Source organism: Mesoplodon bidens (assembly GCF_964165515.1).
Source record: "Mesoplodon bidens genome assembly, chromosome: 1".
NCBI classification, from domain to species: Eukaryota; Metazoa; Chordata; class Mammalia; order Artiodactyla; family Ziphiidae; genus Mesoplodon; species Mesoplodon bidens.
The window spans coordinates 120,810,558-120,828,906 of NC_138176.1; the positions used below are offsets into that span (position 1 = coordinate 120,810,558).

At 39.1% G+C, this 18,349-nt stretch overlaps 1 protein-coding gene across 2 annotated transcripts; it reads left to right on the plus strand.

The window, feature by feature from the left end:
- Window positions 1-407: 407 nt before the first annotated feature.
- On the plus strand, window positions 408-17,627 carry CDK1 (cyclin dependent kinase 1). 2 transcript variants are annotated; one of them, XM_081249446.1, is made up of 8 exons: window positions 408-507; window positions 2,467-2,528; window positions 4,626-4,782; window positions 5,582-5,705; window positions 8,610-8,780; window positions 9,964-10,127; window positions 10,238-10,379; window positions 13,142-17,627. In XM_081249446.1, the coding sequence occupies exons 2-8, from the start codon at window positions 2,492-2,494 to the stop codon at window positions 13,238-13,240; spliced, it is 894 nt and encodes a 297-aa protein (XP_081105572.1). In that variant the 5' UTR covers window positions 408-507; window positions 2,467-2,491; the 3' UTR covers window positions 13,241-17,627. The 2 variants fall into 2 exon arrangements, with proteins under 2 accessions (XP_081105572.1, XP_081105573.1); XM_081249447.1 differs by lacking the exon at window positions 408-507 and adding an exon at window positions 2,051-2,181.
- Window positions 17,628-18,349: the final 722 nt, after the last annotated feature.

Below are 18,349 nucleotides of genomic sequence, written 5' to 3' on the forward strand. Positions count from 1 at the left end.
TTAATTTAGAAAAACATAAATACACACTAGCTTTAAGTATTAGAAGTGAAAGTAATGGGATTTGGATTACGTGTAGTATCGCTTTTGTGATGAGCTATTTGAGTACAATAAATTTTAATTGTGCCAATATTGGGAGGGGGAAAAAAACCAACCCAGAGCGAACAGCAGGTTTCTGATGACTAGAAACAGTAAGACGACACTTTCTTGCAATGAAAGACGGCGCTTGCGCTCAGACTCAGTGGGCGCCCGCCCTCCTGCTTTTTCTCCAGCCGCCGTTTCCTCCGCCTTTCGCGCTCTAGCCACCCGGGACGCCCAGCCTAAGGGAAGCTGGGCCCTGATTGGCTCCTTTGAAAGTCTACGGGCTACCTGATTGGTGAATCCAGGACCCTTTAGCGCGGTGAGTTTGAAACTGCTCGCACTTCTCTTCAAAGCTGGCGCTTGGAAGTTAGGGGAGAGCGCCGCTGACGTGATAGCCGCCGCCGCTTTCGCCGGGGGATAATAAGCCGGGTAGAGTTGCCGGGGTCAGGGTCATGCCTATGGGGCGTCGACTCGGCAGGCCGGCGTCGACTCGTGGGCCTCGGAGGGGGAGTATTACGGAACCGGGTGATAATTAGGCGGCTGGGGTCTGGGCAGCTGGTGTCTGCGTGCGGCCAGGCCGGGCCTTCACCTGGGGTCCGGGGCCTGGGCGTGGGAGCGACGCCGGCCGGCTCTAGCGGGAGGCTTGTGGGAGCGCAGCCCCGGCGGGGTTACTCCGGCAGGGCTGAGGTTGCTCTGGCCTTGGAGTTGCAGTCTGGGGTCACGCGGGTGGCTGAGGAGGCTCCCGGGTCCTGATTGAAGCCAAATCCGTGCCTTGGTTGGACGACGCCGAGCGCTTGCAGAGTGCCAGGCTCGGCCCTCGGCCCTGCAGCTCCCGCCCGTCCGCGGTGCGTCCTGCCCTCCCCTCCGGGGGTGGAAAGCAAGACCGTACCTGGGCCAGGTACCCGCGCCCGTTCCCAATCACAGGCTGTCCCGGGAAAACCGATCGGCTGAACTACCTTGTGGACCTTCTCAGGCCTGCCTCTGTGCCCATGACCCTAGCCCTCCTAGAGCGTTTAAGAACACTTAGCCAAGGCATAGAACACTAGAGAACTTGGATTTTTTGTTGTTGTTGTCGTCGTCGTTTTTATTTTATGCTTGGCGGTGGTTACATTCTATGGAATTGGCAAAAAGTGCAAATCTAAGAAATGCCGAGAGTTAGAAACGTGTGTTTTTAAATCCTTTAATCAATTTTTATTTAATACTGAAGTTACCAGTGTGCACGTCTTGCTTCCTCTAAAGACCTGGAGGTCTCTGGGTGGATTAAGCCGCTGGTATTTTACATCCTGCCACGGGTAGCACAGGGGGCATTCAAAAGGTACGCTGAGGCCGCATCCTTTATTTAAAATAGTTACAACCAGGAAAGGGTGGAAGAGTAAGCTTTGAAATTGGGTTGGTTTTCAGTTATTTGTTTAAAGTGAGCTCAGCAATTTCATTGTGCTTTAGGCATATTACATCTGGATATTGAAGAAAAGATAATTATCCTAATCGTCCACTGTCATTTGTAAAATTAACCATTTTTAAGATAGCCAGGGTAGTGCAATTTTGTTCATTTAAAAAGATTTATCTCTACTTATTTCGGGAATGATTTTGAAGAAGACTGTGAGAAACATAACTTGAGGGTCAATATAACCGCAGGCTCAGTGACCTTTATATATGGTTTCATCGGTGATGTATCATAAAATGATGCTTTGGGCTGCTGGAGCTATTGTTTCCTTGCAAACTTACCAGCCAAGACTTAACAGGAAGTCTTGAGTATCTGGTTGTCATTTTAGCTCTTTTTATTTTTTTTACCATTCTTTGTGATTCAAGTATATGGTTTTTTACTTTGTTCTTGACATTTGTGTGGGGTATAATTAGATTTTATGTGTGGAATTGCACTTTTTCTTTTAGAGTGCTTAGTGATCTTTCCTACCTTACAAAAAGTACCTTGAAACTTTTTGTCATGTTTGTGTTATGTGACTGCTGACAACAGGAGAAAGATTAAACCTGTCACTCGAGCAAGTTGAAACACGTTAAAATATTTGGGTATAACTCTGGCACACACTGGTGCTCCTTAGAAGTGTTACATAAAGAGAACATCTGGGATTTGTTTGGGAAGAATAGGTAAGTCCATGTGTAAATTTGAGGGTTAATTTGGAAGAGGCTAAATGTTACACTGGTATAGGATATACAAATATTTCCAATGTTTCAGAAGCTAAGAAGGGTGGGAGAGTCTTTGAGTTCTTTCCCTTCTAACTATTGTTTTAATATAATAGCTAATATTCATGGAAAATTAATACTGCACTAGGTACTGTGGGAAATGCTTTACTTATAGTATCTCATTAATAACGTAAAAGCACGCTTTGAGTTAGTGACATGTAATCAAATCAGCTTTTCCTCTCATTTTAGGATCTACCATACCCATTGATTAACTATGGAAGACTATACCAAAATAGAGAAAATTGGAGAAGGTGAGTGGTTTCAATAATATAAAAGGATTTTTACAAAATGATTTAATGATGCTGTAACATCCTTGACATGAAGACATGTAAATATTCATTAAAATCCAATCTTTGGGACCTCCCTGGTGGCACAGTGGTTAAGAATCCGCCTGCCAATGCAGGGGACACGGGTTCGAGCCCTGGTCTGGGATGATCCCACATGCCGTGGAGCAACTAAGCCCGTGTGCCACAACTACTGAGCCTGCGCTCTAGAGCCCGCGAGCCACAACTACTGAAGCCCGTGCGCCTAGAGCCCGTGCTCTGCAACAAGAGAAGCCACCGCAATGAGAAGCCCGCGCACTGCAACGAAGAGTAGCCCCTGCTCGCCCCAACTAGAGAGAAAGCTTGTGCGCAGCAACGAAGACCCAATGCAGCCAAAAATTAAAAAATTAATTAACTAATTAGTTTTTTTAAATCCCGTCTTTCAGGTACATCTAACAGTGTATTAGTGCATTAATACATATGTTCTCTGCATAATAAAACACAAAAGTGTTCACATTTCAGAATTGTGAACGTTTTTGTTCCCCTGACATTTCCCCTTTGACATTGAGTTTTTGACAGCCCAATTCATTTCTTAAATATATCCAGACTTTTTTTATTTCAGTTATTACAAAGTTGTTCTCTGGTTTCTTCTGAATAACAAAAATCTGAGTGTTGTTACATTAGTCTTGGAACTTCTTCCTGTCTCAAGGAAATGTCTTTTTAGATTATAGAGAACATAGCTATATCCATGATGTGGAACCTTAGTTGGTATTTAGTAGGCACTCTGTAAACACTTGTTGATCAAAGGTTTTTCTCTTTACCGTTCAGTCTCCATAACTTGTCCATATCGAACATTTTAAAATTTTATAATGCTTAGTTCATTTCAGAGCACATACCTTGTATGTCACAAATAATTTTTGGTAATTAACCAGTGGAATCACTGTGCTCTGTTTAACTAGAACTCTCTTCCAGTAGTTCATTGAGAAGTGATATGGTTCAGAAAGAGTCAGAAGAGAGCCGTAGAGCACGTGTGATGTCTAAAACTCAATTCAGTACATATCAAGGAATCTAAGCGATGGCACAGTGGTTAAGACTGCGCTCCCAATGCGGGGGGCCTGGGTTCGATCCCTGGTCAGGGAACTAGATCACACATGCATGCCTCAACTGAGAGTTTGCAAGCCACAACTAAGGATCCTGCGTGCTGCAACTAAGGAACCAGCAAGCTAAAACTAAGACCCAGTGCAACCAAATAAATAAATAAATATATTTTTTAAAATGCATATCTAGTGTTTGCTATAAGTTAATCAGTAGTTGTTATGAGTAAATTTTAGGACCAGGTGAATGTTGTACACTTGAGGGAGAGGTAAGCATACTTTAAAAAGTTCTGAATTTACCATTAACAGTTTATTTGACTATATTATGCAAATGACTGATCTTCCTGAGTGGGATCCACTCCAGGATCCCTGTCAATGTCAATATTGACATTGTTGCTCATTATCTGAAGCCCATATATAAGAATCAGTGTTCTCAACTTCCAAATGGATGTGAGGCTTTCTGCTATATAGTAGATAATATGAGCTTGAATAGATCAAATATTTAATAAAATATTTTATCCTCATTCTTTTCTAGATGAGGATTGTTGACTATATATTTGAAATGTACGAAGCACTCTATATGAAGTTTTCTGAAAGTGTCACAGTGACTCCTGTTAGTAATATTTCCTGAACCCAAATCTTTACACTGTATTTTATGCCTACCTTGTTGCCAGGTAGGATATCTGACAGGAGATACATTCCAATCTGCAAACGATCCTTTTTCTCTAAAATGTGCTGGAAAATTACTGGTAATTTAAATGTATGGGAAACCTGTGATGACTATATGAATTCTCTAAACTACAGACATGATAGGTTTTAGTTACCTTCAGTGTTGTTTTGGAAGTGATGAGGGTATAATGATGACTAAGATGCTTCCTATCTGGCCACAGCAGACATTTCTATCATGTGACACCTTATGGAATTCAATCATTTTTAAAACCTTTTTTAGTTTGTGGAGGTTGTCACATAGCAGACACTTTGTGTATTTCAGGTACCTATGGAGTTGTGTATAAGGGTAGACACAAAACTACAGGTCAAGTGGTAGCCATGAAGAAAATCAGACTAGAAAGTGAAGAGGAAGGAGTTCCTAGTACCGCAATTCGGGAAATATCTCTATTAAAAGAACTTCGTCATCCAAATATAGTCAGGTATGGTGTAATATCTGAATTTGAATCCTTTTCTGCATACTATTTCAAATGTGAATTTCATTGTGGAAACTTTTACATTTGCTTAATTTCTGGTCTAACCTTTCTGAGCTGACTAGAACCCTACTATTTTTGTTCACTGAGAATGCTGGGCATAGAAAAAAAGAGGCTGGTAAAGCAGGAACAGAGTTAGAGGAGCTTGGTGATGAAGATTAGTAGTGGGGGCTGGAAAATCAGGGTAAACTGGTCAAAGGAGAAAAGGAAGTCCTTTTCACAGAGCTTTGACACTGCTCCCACTCTGAGAGCTCTGATCCTTAAAGACTCCTTAATCAGAGACCTGAGACAGGTAGATAGGTCAGATGAAGAAAAAGTTTTTCTTTCCAAGTATTTGGACTGGCATCTTTCCAAATTAGGATTTAACTGCATTTTTCTGGGGCTAGAGATAGTGAGCAACTAGTAAGGTTTGTTTCTATTATTTACCTCAATGGAAAGACAAGCTCTGAGCAACAAGCAGTCAACCTAGATATGTTCTTCTGGAGTAGAAGCCGCTTGCCAGTTAGCGCCTAATATAATATGCCTTACTTTTCAGTTGCTGCCCTGAGGTTCCTTTCTCAAATTCTAATTTAGTGCTACGGTTTTCACAACTAGGGAAGCTACCACCTCTTCTTTCCCAAAACAGTATAGTAAAATTTCTTATGGCCCTACTTTTTGTAACAGCAACTGTGAAATGTATAGAAATAGTTTTATTTTGTGAGAGGTCAAAAATGTTAGAGTTTTAAATTTTCATATAATTATTCTTCAGTCTTCAAGATGTGCTTATGCAGGATTCCAGGTTATATCTCATCTTTGAATTCCTTTCCATGGATCTCAAGAAATACTTGGATTCTATCCCTCCTGGTCAGTTCATGGATCCTTCACTTGTTAAGGTAAGAATCTTGCCTAATTTTATTAGTATTTTTCCACTGTGAATGTAAAGTGTTTACTCTGTAGAAGTCCCTGTGTTTCATGAAAATGTGCTTGGAAAAAGTGTTAGAAAAGTAGAACAAGGAAGAAAAGAATATTTCGTTTTCTCCCACACAGTTAGTCTATGGGTTAGGTTGTTAACGGTTATCCATTTTATTACTAGATAGTGCTTCTAGCTGTAAAGTGAAAAGTAGTGCCTGAGATAACATAAAAGTAATAAGTACATATTACATTGTTGGAAGCTAGGATATCCTGGTCTTTATTTGGCAGTCAGGTACGTGTAAAACAAAGTAGCAAAAGCCTGGGGCAGGGTGATGGTGGCAGGTGGTTTCATTTTATTCTGGTTTTGAATATATTTTGGTTAATTTATTTTAGACATTAAATTTCATTTAAATTTTAAATGTGTAATTATCCTTACACCATCTCTACCAAACCTCTCCTCAGAGGTAGGTATTCTTTTTTTTTTTTAATATCTTTATTGGGGTATAATTGCTTTACATTGCTGTGTTAGTTTCTGCTGTATAAGAAAGTGAATCAGCTATACATATACATATATCCCCATAACCCCTCCCTCTTGCGTCTCCCTCCTACTCTCCCTATCCTACCCCTCTAGGTGGTCTCAAAGCACGGAGCTGATCTCCCTGTGTAGCCATTGTTTTATTAGTAATCTTAGAGATACTCATATGTCAACTTTGTATGTGTATATACATCTACTGTTTTTATAAAAATGGGATTATATATATTTATATATATATGTATGCATTACTTTCCCTTCTTCTGTGTAAAACATTATTCGACCATAGGTCTACCTGTCTTTCTAATTTTTTTTTTTTTTTTACTCAGAAACATTTATTTTTGACATCCATCTATGTCTTAATGTAACTGTAATGAGTATTCCTTGTAATATCACCTCGTAGGGAAATCCCCACTATGATTTTTTTTCTTCAATTCCACTTTGATCAAGATGTCTTCCTTTTTTTTTTTTTTTGCGGTATGTGGGCCTCACTGCTGTGGCCTCTCCCGTTACGGAGCACAGGCTCTGGACGCGCAGGCTCCGGACGCGCAGGCTCAGCGGCCATGGCTCACAGGCCCAGCCGCTCCGCGGCATGTGGGATCCTCCCGGACCGGGGCACGAACCCATGTCCCCTGCGTCGGCAGGCAGACCCCCAACCACTGCGCCACCAGGGAAGCCCGTCTTCCTAATTTTTTTTTTTTTTTGCGGTACGCGGGCCTCTCACTGTTGTGGCCTCTCCCGTTGCGGAGCACAGGCTCCGGACGCACAGGCCCAGCGGCCATGGCTCACGGGCCCAGCCGCTCCGCGGCATGTGGGATCTTCCCGGACTGGGGCACGAACGCGTGTCCCCTGCATTGGCAGGCGGACTCTCAACCACTGCGCCACCAGGGAAGCCCTCGTCTTCCTAATTTTTGATACAGTTAGGTAAACCAGTTCCACACTGGTGGACATTGAAATTGTTTTCCAGCTTGGTGATTCATGCCCTTATGATCAGTGCTGCAGTGAATATCTTTATATCTTCATATACATCTTTATAGGATGGATTCTCACAGGTGGAATCAATGGGTTGAAGATGTTTATTTACACTTAAAATCTTGATAGAGAGTGTCATTTGCCCTTTAAAAAATTAGAGCAATTTACTCTTAAACATCATGGTGTGTATTTTCTTTTAATACCTCACTGTCGAAACTTGTTTTTATCAGTCTTTTTGATAATAATCTATTATGTGAAAAAGACTAATATCATTTTGCATGTCACTTAACATTTTTTCATTTCTTAGCCATTTTATAAACAGCCTATACATATTCTTCACTGATGATCCTGTTAGGATATTTTTTTCACTGGTTTCTAAGAGTCTCTTATCGGTAACACGTTGATAATAGTTCTTTTATTCCTTTTTTTTTTGTCTTTTGATTTGTTAATGGAGTACACCGTTAGTAATTTTTATAATTTAACAATCTTATACATGACTTTTGGACTTTGAGATTTTTTATGTCTTATTTAAGTCTTCCTCACTCAAAGATCACATGTATTAGAACAATACATGACAATGTTTTTCTAGTAGTTCTAGTAGATTACCCCCACCCCCTACTTTTGCCTTAAATTCTAGATGGATCAAAGTTTTATTTTGGTGTAAGACCGAGGGTTCTTAATTTTTTTCCAAATGGCTAGCCAGTTGTTCCAACTGATTGATTTTATGTATTTTGTAATTTTGAACTTTATAAGTCAACACTGTAACTATGTATATTTTCTATTTCTGTAATATCCATGTTGCTTCAAATGTCAATTACATTGTGTTGGCAACAAGTATCTTATAAAACACTTCTCTGAACTTACCAAACAGCATTTTGCGATAATTGTATCACTTTAAATACACAGTCATAATATTCTCTTTGTTGTTTCTTTTGGAGTCTGTGACCAATGTCTCCAAAGAGGAAATGAATATGTAAATATAAAAGGCTGAAATGGAAAAGACTAACCTTATTCAAGGTAGAAATAGAGATGCTATAATTATATAAAACAAAAGTTTAAGAAAATTTCTATATAGAAAACTAACTTATGACTTAAGAATTAAGGACCAAAATAAGTAAAAGAAGAATAAGTGAGTTCATAAAGATGTGCCCATAAGGTGAATATCTTTGTCATAGGTATACAAACATGAATACCTTATATAAATGGGCTTCCCACCTCCAAATACTTCCTGTTAGTCTCAAATTGCTTGAGAACTTTTTTTGTAAATTGCTTATTTCTCTGCATTATAATTTCTCATGTCTTTGAAAGAAAGCCACCAAGATTATTTAGAAAATTGTTAAATGGTATAGTTAACTTTCTAACTTATGGTTCCTTCTTCCAGAGTTATTTGTACCAAATCCTACAAGGGATTGTGTTTTGTCACTCTAGAAGAGTTCTACACAGAGACTTAAAACCTCAAAATCTATTGATTGATGATAAAGGAACAATTAAACTGGCAGATTTTGGCCTTGCCAGAGCTTTTGGAATACCTATTAGAGTATATACACATGAGGTATGTTTTTTGGTGCTTTTGTTACGTGTGATTGCAGGATTGTTTTCTATATTCTTTAAGTCAAGAAAGAAATACTCAATCAGAAAGATTTCCACTCTGTGCCAGTATCAGTTTATTGCCTCTCTGCTCCAAAGTTATCCTTCATTGCCTGCTATGTGAAAATGTATCTGGAACCTTTTGAGTATTTTTCTTTTGCCAGTTGCTGTGATGTTACGCTTTGACCGTAGAGGGTGCTGGAGAGGCATTACAGGAAGGAGTCATTATTCTTACTAGTCAATATAAATCTTCCAATCTTCTGTTATAGTTACTAATCCTTTACAGTAAACTTTCCCCATTCAAATTACCATGAGATTTCTGTCTCTTGATTGGATCCTCTCTTGAAACAATAAGATTGGTTAAAAGACAGGTTTTGTTGCTTAAGTGCTACTGTTTCAGATGTATTTAGAAGCTTCTAAATATAACCAAGTTTTGTCTGTGTTATATTGATGACTTGGCATTTTGTTTGCTAGTTCTGGAGGGAAAGGGAATGTTGACTCACATAGTTAAGGATTATTGGGAAACCTTGTCTTCTGTGGAGTTGTCTACGCTTCTGCCCAAAGACTTCCTCCAGATCAAAACTTAATGACAGTGCTGATCTGGTCAAATGTCTTGGCTTCTTTTAATTATTCCTTTTTATCATTTTTCCCATGGCTCTATAAATAAAGATTATTTGGTTTCCATTGGCTTAAACATATGCCACTGACCTCCAATGTGATAAATTAGATATGCTAAAATAGTAGATTGGTGCTAGACTACTAATAAACTGTTGTTTGACTTAGTTGTGATTTTAGCATGTAATCGCTACATGCACTTGTACAGTGTCAACCCCAAATCCGTTATCATTGGGCTTTTTTTTTTTTTTTTTGTAAGTGAAGGCTAACTTGGCTATTTTGATCCTCGCATTTTAATGATTTGAAAAGACTTGGAATGCTTTTTTCTTTTCCCCCCTAATGAATATAACTTAGAAATACTTCATTATTTATCTAACATTTAGTATTGTGTATAGTTAATTGACTTTTAAACACTATTATCAGAGGCAATCAAGCAGCATTCTAAAGGACAGTCCTAATGAAATAGAAATGTTTACATTTAGGTAATTTAACATGCCACATTTATTCCAAGTAAGATATTTTCTTTGTAATAGGTAGTAACACTCTGGTATAGATCTCCAGAAGTATTGCTGGGGTCAGCTCGCTACTCAACTCCAGTTGACATTTGGAGTATAGGTACCATATTTGCTGAATTAGCAACTAAGAAACCACTTTTCCATGGGGATTCAGAAATCGATCAACTCTTCAGAATTTTCAGGTATTTTTGTGTTATACTTGAGCTACTAAGAACTTTTAAATTAACATGTATATAACGAGAATTATGTTTATACTTTAACCATAAGTTTTTGTTTTGCTATGGCTTTTTAGAGCTTTGGGTACTCCCAATAATGAAGTGTGGCCAGAAGTGGAATCTTTACAGGACTATAAGAATACGTTTCCCAAGTGGAAACCAGGAAGCTTAGCATCCCATGTCAAAAACTTGGATGAGAATGGCTTGGATCTGCTCTCAGTAAGGAATGCCCTTTATATTGACTTTAACACTGTGCATGATTCTGAATGTACTTAATTCTTTCTTTCACGTAGGAAATAGGAAGAAAACCACTGTATACTGAGCCAGGCACATAACTATTATGTCTGTTATTGTTTATTGCCAAAGCGAGCACATTACTAGCTCCATTTTAGATACAAAAAACACTAGTGGTTTTGAGAGGAGGATTTGGCATTTGTTCACTTTTTTTAATATATAGATTTATTTATTTGTTTATTGGCTGCGTTGGGTCTTCGTTGCTGCGCGCGGGCTTTCTTTAGTTGCGGTGAGTGGGGGCTTCTCTTTGTTGCAGTGCGTGGGCTTCTCATTGTGGTGGATTCTCTTGTTGCAGAGCACGGGCTCTAGGCGCATGGGCTTCAGTAGTTGTGGCTCGTGAGCTCTAGAGCGCAGGCTCAGTAGTTGTGGCGCACGGGCTTAGTTGTTCCATGGCATGTGGGATCTTCCTGGACCAGGGCTCGAACCCATGTCTCCTAAATTGGCAGGCGGATTCTTAACCACTGCGCCACCAGGGAAGCCCTTGTTCACTTGTTTTTAATCTGATAGGTAGCTGTAGATACTCTGAAGGAGAGGATGAGACCTTTAAGTTGTGGGCTTGGCGTGGCCTTCCTCTCCAGGTTTTTTGTCTCAGTATTTACTGCTTTTTAGTTTAGACACAGTCGTTTTCATTTTTAAAGTCTTTACTGCATGAATTCCCATTTCTTACTTTGCCTTGTTTCCACATCACACAGGTTAACAGAAGGACGAATGTAGTTCTTAAAACCTTTCCCCTCTGTTACGTTGCTGTTCCCAACTAAACAGTTGTGTTCTTTAAAAACAAGACAAAAAAAAATTTTTTTAGGATAAAAAATTGTCCTAGACCTGCCTCAGGAAATTTGTTTCAGAACAGTATTTAAATACTGAGATTTTCTTTTCTTTTCTTTTCTTTTTAAACTTATTTTTTAATTTATTTTTATTTATTATTTGGCTGCATTGGGTCTTCGTTGCTGCACACGGGCTTTCTCTAGTTGCAGTGAGCGGGAGTTACTTTTCATTGCGGTGCGCGGGCTTCTCATTGCAGTGGCTTCTCTTGTTGCAGAGCACAGGCTCTAGGTGCGCGGGCTTCAGTAGCTGTGGCACGCAGGCTCAGTAGTTGTGGCTTGCGGGCTCTAGAGCACAGGCTCAGTAGTTGTGGGGTACGGGCTTAGTTGCTCCATGGCATGTGGGATCTTCCCGGACCAGGGATCGAACCTGTGTCCCCTGCATTGGCAGGCAGATTCTTAGCCACTGCACCACAAGGGAAGTCCAATACTGGGATTTTAGAAGGGACTAGTTTTTATGAATCTCAGGTAATGTGATTGCAAAAAAAAAAAAAAAAAAAAAAGATTTTGACAGGTTACTAAAAAAAGGAAAAAAAATCTGCTGCTATATCATCATACACATGTTCAAACTGATCTTTGGGCCCCTTCACAATTTATAAATCATGCCACCAAATTCAGCTTAGAGTTCCCAAATGCTTACAAGTGCAGTCCAAGATCCTTTACTGCCACTCAGATATTTTGTACATTAATATTGATGATATGATGTAAAAGGCCTTCTATATTCCTGGCCCAGTCTGTCTTTTTAACTTCCGTGATTCTTGAACATGAAGAATTTCACTTTAGTTAATGAAATGAAAAACATACTGTCAATCATGGTTCCTTAGTCTAGCCAGTATTGACATCTTGGACTGGCTCATTCTTTGCTGCTGGAGGCTGTCCTGTACATTGTAAGGTATTTAACAGCATCCCAGTCGTCTGTCCTATAGATGCCATTAACACATTCCTCCCAGTTGTGACAACCCCAGATGTCTCCACACTTTGCCACATGTCCCCTGAGGGGCAGAGTCTCACCAAGTTGACAATCACTGCTGTAAATCATAAGTCAGTCTTGGTTTAAAATTTCAGCTTTATCACTCTTAATCTCTACGAACTTGCGCAGGTTCCTTAACCTCTTTGAGCCTCAAAGTTCTTATTTGTAAAGTGGGACTAATTCCTACCTTTTTTTGTGAGGATTAAGTAACATGAAACGTACAAAGCACTTAATAGAGTGCTAGCTATATAATAAGAGCTCAAATGGTAACTAGATAGTAAAAGTATCTCTGGGTCTGCTTATTGATTTAGTTTTCTTTAAGATTAATAATATTTCTTTAAGATAAATTTTAACTTTATTCAGCCTTTTCTGTTAATGTGTAAATAAACTTTAATACTAGGTTGTCTGACCATAATTCATTTAGTGACTCATTTAAACTATGTTTATAACACATTGCACTCTGGTTTTGTTTTTATTTGGAACTTGCTGGAAGCTACATTCGAAACCTCTATAGTTAATTGCCACCACTTCAGGAATGCTGTAAATAACTCAGAGGGCCATTTAATTCTCAAAGTAAATATAATTAACTAGATAATCTTTCTTGAATTTATGCCTTGGTTTTAAAGCTATCAATGCTTGTGTCTTAAACCATAATTTATAGCAAAAAGAGGTTATCAAGATATCTATGATTTAAGGAATAGATTATTTAGAGCTAGGGGGTGAAGTAAGACATTTATGTGGTTTGGTATTAAACTAACAGAAATGTTCATTTAGTAGTTTTTCATTAAAATTATTAGCTTATGGCTTATTGGTAGAAAAGTAAGGCTTTTTGGAGATTTTTTTTTAAATGGTTTATTTCTTAAATAACCTTTTAAAAAATCTTTTTCCTCCCACAGAAAATGTTAGTCTATGATCCTGCCAAACGAATTTCTGGCAAACTGGCACTGAATCATCCATACTTTAATGATTTGGACAGTCAAATTAAGAAGATGTAGCTTTCTGACAGTTTCCATGTGTTGTGTCGAGAACAGATAGCTGTATTTTTATTGTTAACTGTTTTTGTGTTGTGTATTTTTCTTTTCTTTGTTGTAAAATTTAAGCTGTGACTCATCTTCTGATTTCAAAAGTGTAACTTAAAAGTGTAAATACTGTTCTATATGAATTTAAATATAATAATTCTGTATATGTTTGTAGATCCCACCGTAACAACTATTTGTTACTATAATAAAACTATATAAATCTAGTACTGATGTCAGGAATTGGGAAAATTTTGAGTTAGCTTAAATCATCTAAAATCCTGCAGCAGTCTGCTTTTCCTGTAGTTGGAAATACTAAACTTTAGGAAAGTGTGCTAAGTTGAAAATTCATAATGCTCTGAAGTATTTTTATGCTCTGAATGTTTAAATTTTCTTGTCAGTTTCTTGCCATGTGGTAACTCTACAACCTGCCCAAAGATGAATATTTTTCTACTGATATTTCAATTCGTGACCTAAATGTTTAGGCATTCAGATGAGAAAACTATCCAGATTTGAGAACTGATGCTTAATTTAGAGAGGTTTTTAGTAACTTATAAAACTAACATTAGCGTATGCCAAAGTTTGCTAAGTTTTACAGTCAGAGATTAAGGGCTGTCCACAGCAGGGAAGAAGTTTAAAAAATTTATGAGCTATCCTATTTTTAGGTAGGTTATGAAAGTTATTTGAGTGAATTCTTGTGCCTTGGTCAGAGGTAATAACTATTCAAAGGAGTTGCTTATCTTGGCTTTCAAGCCTGACTTTAAAACTCGGTTTGTAAATTTTGACATAGTTTAGTTTATTAGCAGCCTTCTTATAGTTTATTAGCAACCTTCTTAGAAGGTTCTAATGTAAAATTATTTAGCTAAAATCACTAGCTTTGGGAATTGTTTAATTAATAATGGTGCTCATTGTGATTTTTACCTGTAAGCAGGCTAATTTATTTGTTATAGCCAAGAGAAGTGTCTCTGAAAATAATTTTATCGTTTTTAGTGTACATCTATCCATTATCTGCCCATATACTCTATTTTTCCTCCTGGTTACCTATGGCTAGAATGGGCATTCTTGTGTGACTCATCCAGTTGATTGAAAATGTAATGGGTGATCTACCTAATCTTGTTGTCTTAAAATTTTTGCACTTGAGGAGAAAGGATGGGTCACTTTCTTTGGCAACAGGGCTTATAAGTTGAGAGGTTTGGTGGCCTTGTTCTAGGTGCTTTGGTGGAAGCCCTCCTGCAGTAAGGGAATGCAGAGCTTGGAAGTCATTTGAGGTCATACTGTGGAGGGATTTCATGGAGGGAATTTGTTAAATGAAAGGTCACACCAAAGATTGAGTTGAGATGGTGAAATGGTGTATCTACAGAATTGTGTTTTCTTACCTATGAAGTGAAGTATTGAAGTGAGTCTACTTTTCAAATTGTGCATTGCAGCCCTTTAGCGGTTCAGGCTCAGCATTAATCAGTGATACCCTTCTCCCGCCCTCCCCCCCGAAACTACCGGTGTGTCTTTTATAATTATTTCTTGGTATTTTTGTTTCAATAATATATAGATGCACTGGTGTCACCAATGTTTGGGGCCTTGTGGGCTTGGTAGAAGCAGCATGCATCCTCACTACTATTGTTCCATGCAGTCTAATTGTTTGAAAAGTCAGTAATTCATCAGTTGAGAACCTACTTAGTGGACCAGGGAAATGAGAAGGTAGAACACTGCCAACAGTTGCTGTAATGAGTGACCTCCTTTCCATCCTGCTCCAGCTATCTGTGTAGTCCCGTGTAAAGTGTTTACGTCAGCTTCAGTGACTGGGTGAAGAGCTACTGAATTGGGTCCTCATCTCGTGCATATTTTTACATTGGCTTGTGCTATGGTGCTTCTGATTAATTTTAAAGTGGATCTGTTCCCTGAGCCAATAGTTCTTATATTTGTTGTGTGCTAGAAACACCTGAGACTAATTCTGGTCCCACCCTGAACACTTCTGAAATTGAAAATTTGTCTCTTTTCAAAATTTCCCCAAGGTGATTCTGATGTAGCCAGTTATCACCACTTGGTGGTGAGTTTAACAACTTTGGACCGACATTTAGTTTTAGTTGTCTTAAAACTTCATGTCACCTTGCATTATCTTTAACTTGTTCTATTTCTGTTTCAGGCTGTACTCTTTAGTGAGGGGAGAAGGTTGTATATTTCATCACCAATAGAAGACTTCCATATTCTGTGACAATTGCTCTACCTTCTCATTGTCCGTAGGCTTTAGAGAAGGGTTTTTTTTTGTTGTTGCTGTTAAAGTTAAAATATATAGTCAGTAATGGTGCAAAGAAGTTAATACGTAATTTGTAGTAAAATCTTACTAATTTATATGTGGACTTGGCATATGTGAATTAAATGTTTGAAAAAAAATGATAGTGTTTTAGAGTTAATACAAGGTCTTTTGGAGACTTGGATTAACAAACTAAAATAATTTTTAATTAGTAAAAAATAATTTTTAAAGTACTGAAGGAGACTTGAAAGTTCTACTAGGTGGAATACACTTCCACTTTAGTGCCTTTAGCAAACTGTAGTTCCTAATCGGTCAACTTCAGTTCCACCCCTTTTAAATGTTGCCATATTCAAACTGAAGTCAATGAGGTTCCATAGGACCCTAGGATCATTTTGCATTTTGTGGACAGAGTAGAGACAATTAGAGATGTTTGTGGGCTGTGGAGTTAAGAGAGTAGTGGGCATTGTTTAAATAAGTCTGGGACAAGATGGATAGAGTATTGAATGATTAAAGGGAAAGCGAGGGATGGAGGGATAAAGGGTGAAAGTCCCTGAAGAGGGAGGTACTTCTGACTTAAAAATAGCATCTAGTAGAAGGCTCCGGTGGGATATTAATGGTACTGACAGGGATTGTAACTTTAGACCCTTTGGAGAAAGGAGTGAAGTTTAATGAAGTATTTGGAAGCAAGACTTGGCGTTTTTAGTCCCAGGCTGTCATGTAAATATCAAGTTTCTAAGATGCCTTAAAAGCTTCAGAAGAGATGCACTGAGAGTCATAGACTTTTGAGGAGGAAAAAAGGTATCACAATACCAGCATTCCTGAGAATGCTGAATTAGGGTCTCCCTGAGAGCTTGTTAAGAGATTTCTGGACCATCCCCAGAGTGTGATTCAGTACATCCTGCATAGCCACGAATATACTTTCTTAACAAGTTCCCAGGTGATGTTGCTGTTGGTCCAGGGACCACACTTTGAGAATCACTGCCTGGGTAGTTCTCAGAACTCTAGAGAAATGAACAGAAACCTAGCTATTTGGTCAGCTTATTTGTAGAGGAAGCACAGAAGTGCAGAAGGAGAAACTGGCCTAGAGCCAGGCATACATTTAGAGGTTGAACTGGAATTCGAACCTAAATCTTCTGTTGTCATTGAGAATTGAGACAAGTGAACGGTGTAATGTAAAGATTCCAGTTTTAGAGCCATATCGGAGCTTGGTTCCCAGTTCTGCCCATTCTATCTGTAGCCTTGGATAAGTCACTCAACACCTCTGAATCTATTTCCTCAATTGCACAATGGAGATAATAAATGGGATTTATTTATATAAATACATAGGTAGGACTGTAGGATTGTTGTGAGGGATGTAGATAGGGCTGCCAGGCATCATGCATGTATTATATAGTACATGTCTTGTCAGAATGCCCTAAATATTCTTTTTTCAATACATTACAAAAGTTGGGCAGTTAGAGCTATTTTTCTGCCACAGTAATTGGTGCTTAAATCTGTTAAATGGCAACACAAGGTGCCCTAGATGGGGAATATGGGTAAAGTTCCTGGCACACGCCTAATTCCTTTCTCCTTTGAAGTCTCAGCACTTTTTTCTTATATTACCTCTTCTGGCACTTTTACTTTCTCCCTTACTAAATTCTAAGTCCAGTGAGGGCTGGGACCATGTCTTGTTCTTTCATCCTCACAGCCCTTGGTCTAGAACCTCAAGCATTAGACATGATCCCAGCCCTTTAAGGTTGCTCAAAGGTTATGGCACCTCCCCTTCAATACCAACTGAACATCTATAGTGAGCAGCCACTGTGCTTTACATACATTCCCTGTCTTTCCCAGCAACCTTGTAAGGGAGTGGGCAACTTTACCTTATAGATGGTGAAACTAAGATTCGTTGAGCATAAGTAATTTGCCAAAGGTCTCAAGGCTAGTAAACGCTGGAGCAAGGATCTGGGGGCTTTCTGGCTTCACATTGTTCTCTTTCCATGGCATCATGTTGTTTCCCACAATAAACCGATAAAGTGAACATGTGTTTAGTTTCTAAAGCTTAAGAAGAAAGAACCTGAAGAAGGCAGGCAAATACTAAAGCCAGTGCAGCCCAGATGCCAAGGAGCGCCCAGCTCAGGGTTGTGCAAACCAGCCCTCACAGGCCTGCAAGCTCCTCGTTAGCACCGAAGCTCCTGAGACCTCTACCTCAAGGCTGAAAGGACCAAGGTGAGATAGCTTTCAGTCCAGTTCATTTTCCTACCCCATTTTAGGCAGCACTGTCTCCTTTTATCACATTGCACGTGGTCCTCTTGTGCTTCTTAATTCCGGCTCCTTGTTCATACGGATGACCCAGATTGGACCAGTGCAGTAAACCATAACCTGACCTTTATAAACAAACAAACCATAACCCAGCAGCAGTAATTGGTCCAGGGGTGGGCAAACGATCTAAGCAAGGCCCATGAGGGTCCTTTTTGCTATAGAAACCTTGAGAGAATGAAGTCGTCTTTCTGCTGGTAGTGCTAAGCTGGGGTGACATGGCTGGAAGCCTGAGGCATCTCCCCCATTCTGCCGAACGGGCTGAGCCAAGAAAGTGATGATGTCCCTGGTTCCGGCGGTGCTGCCTTAACATTTGGAGCTACCCACTATCCCTTGTAGGTGTAGGAGTTGTGGGTTGTTTATTCTTTTTTGCTTAATCTTGTTTGAGTTGGGGTTCTGTCATTTCAACCCCAAAGAGCCACAGTTGTCAATACCAAGATAACACTTGGATAAATAATCCTAAAGGAACCCTGAATTTTAAGCACCCTCATAGTTATAAATCCTTACATAGTTAAATATCTTCCTTTAAAAGCACTTTATTTCTC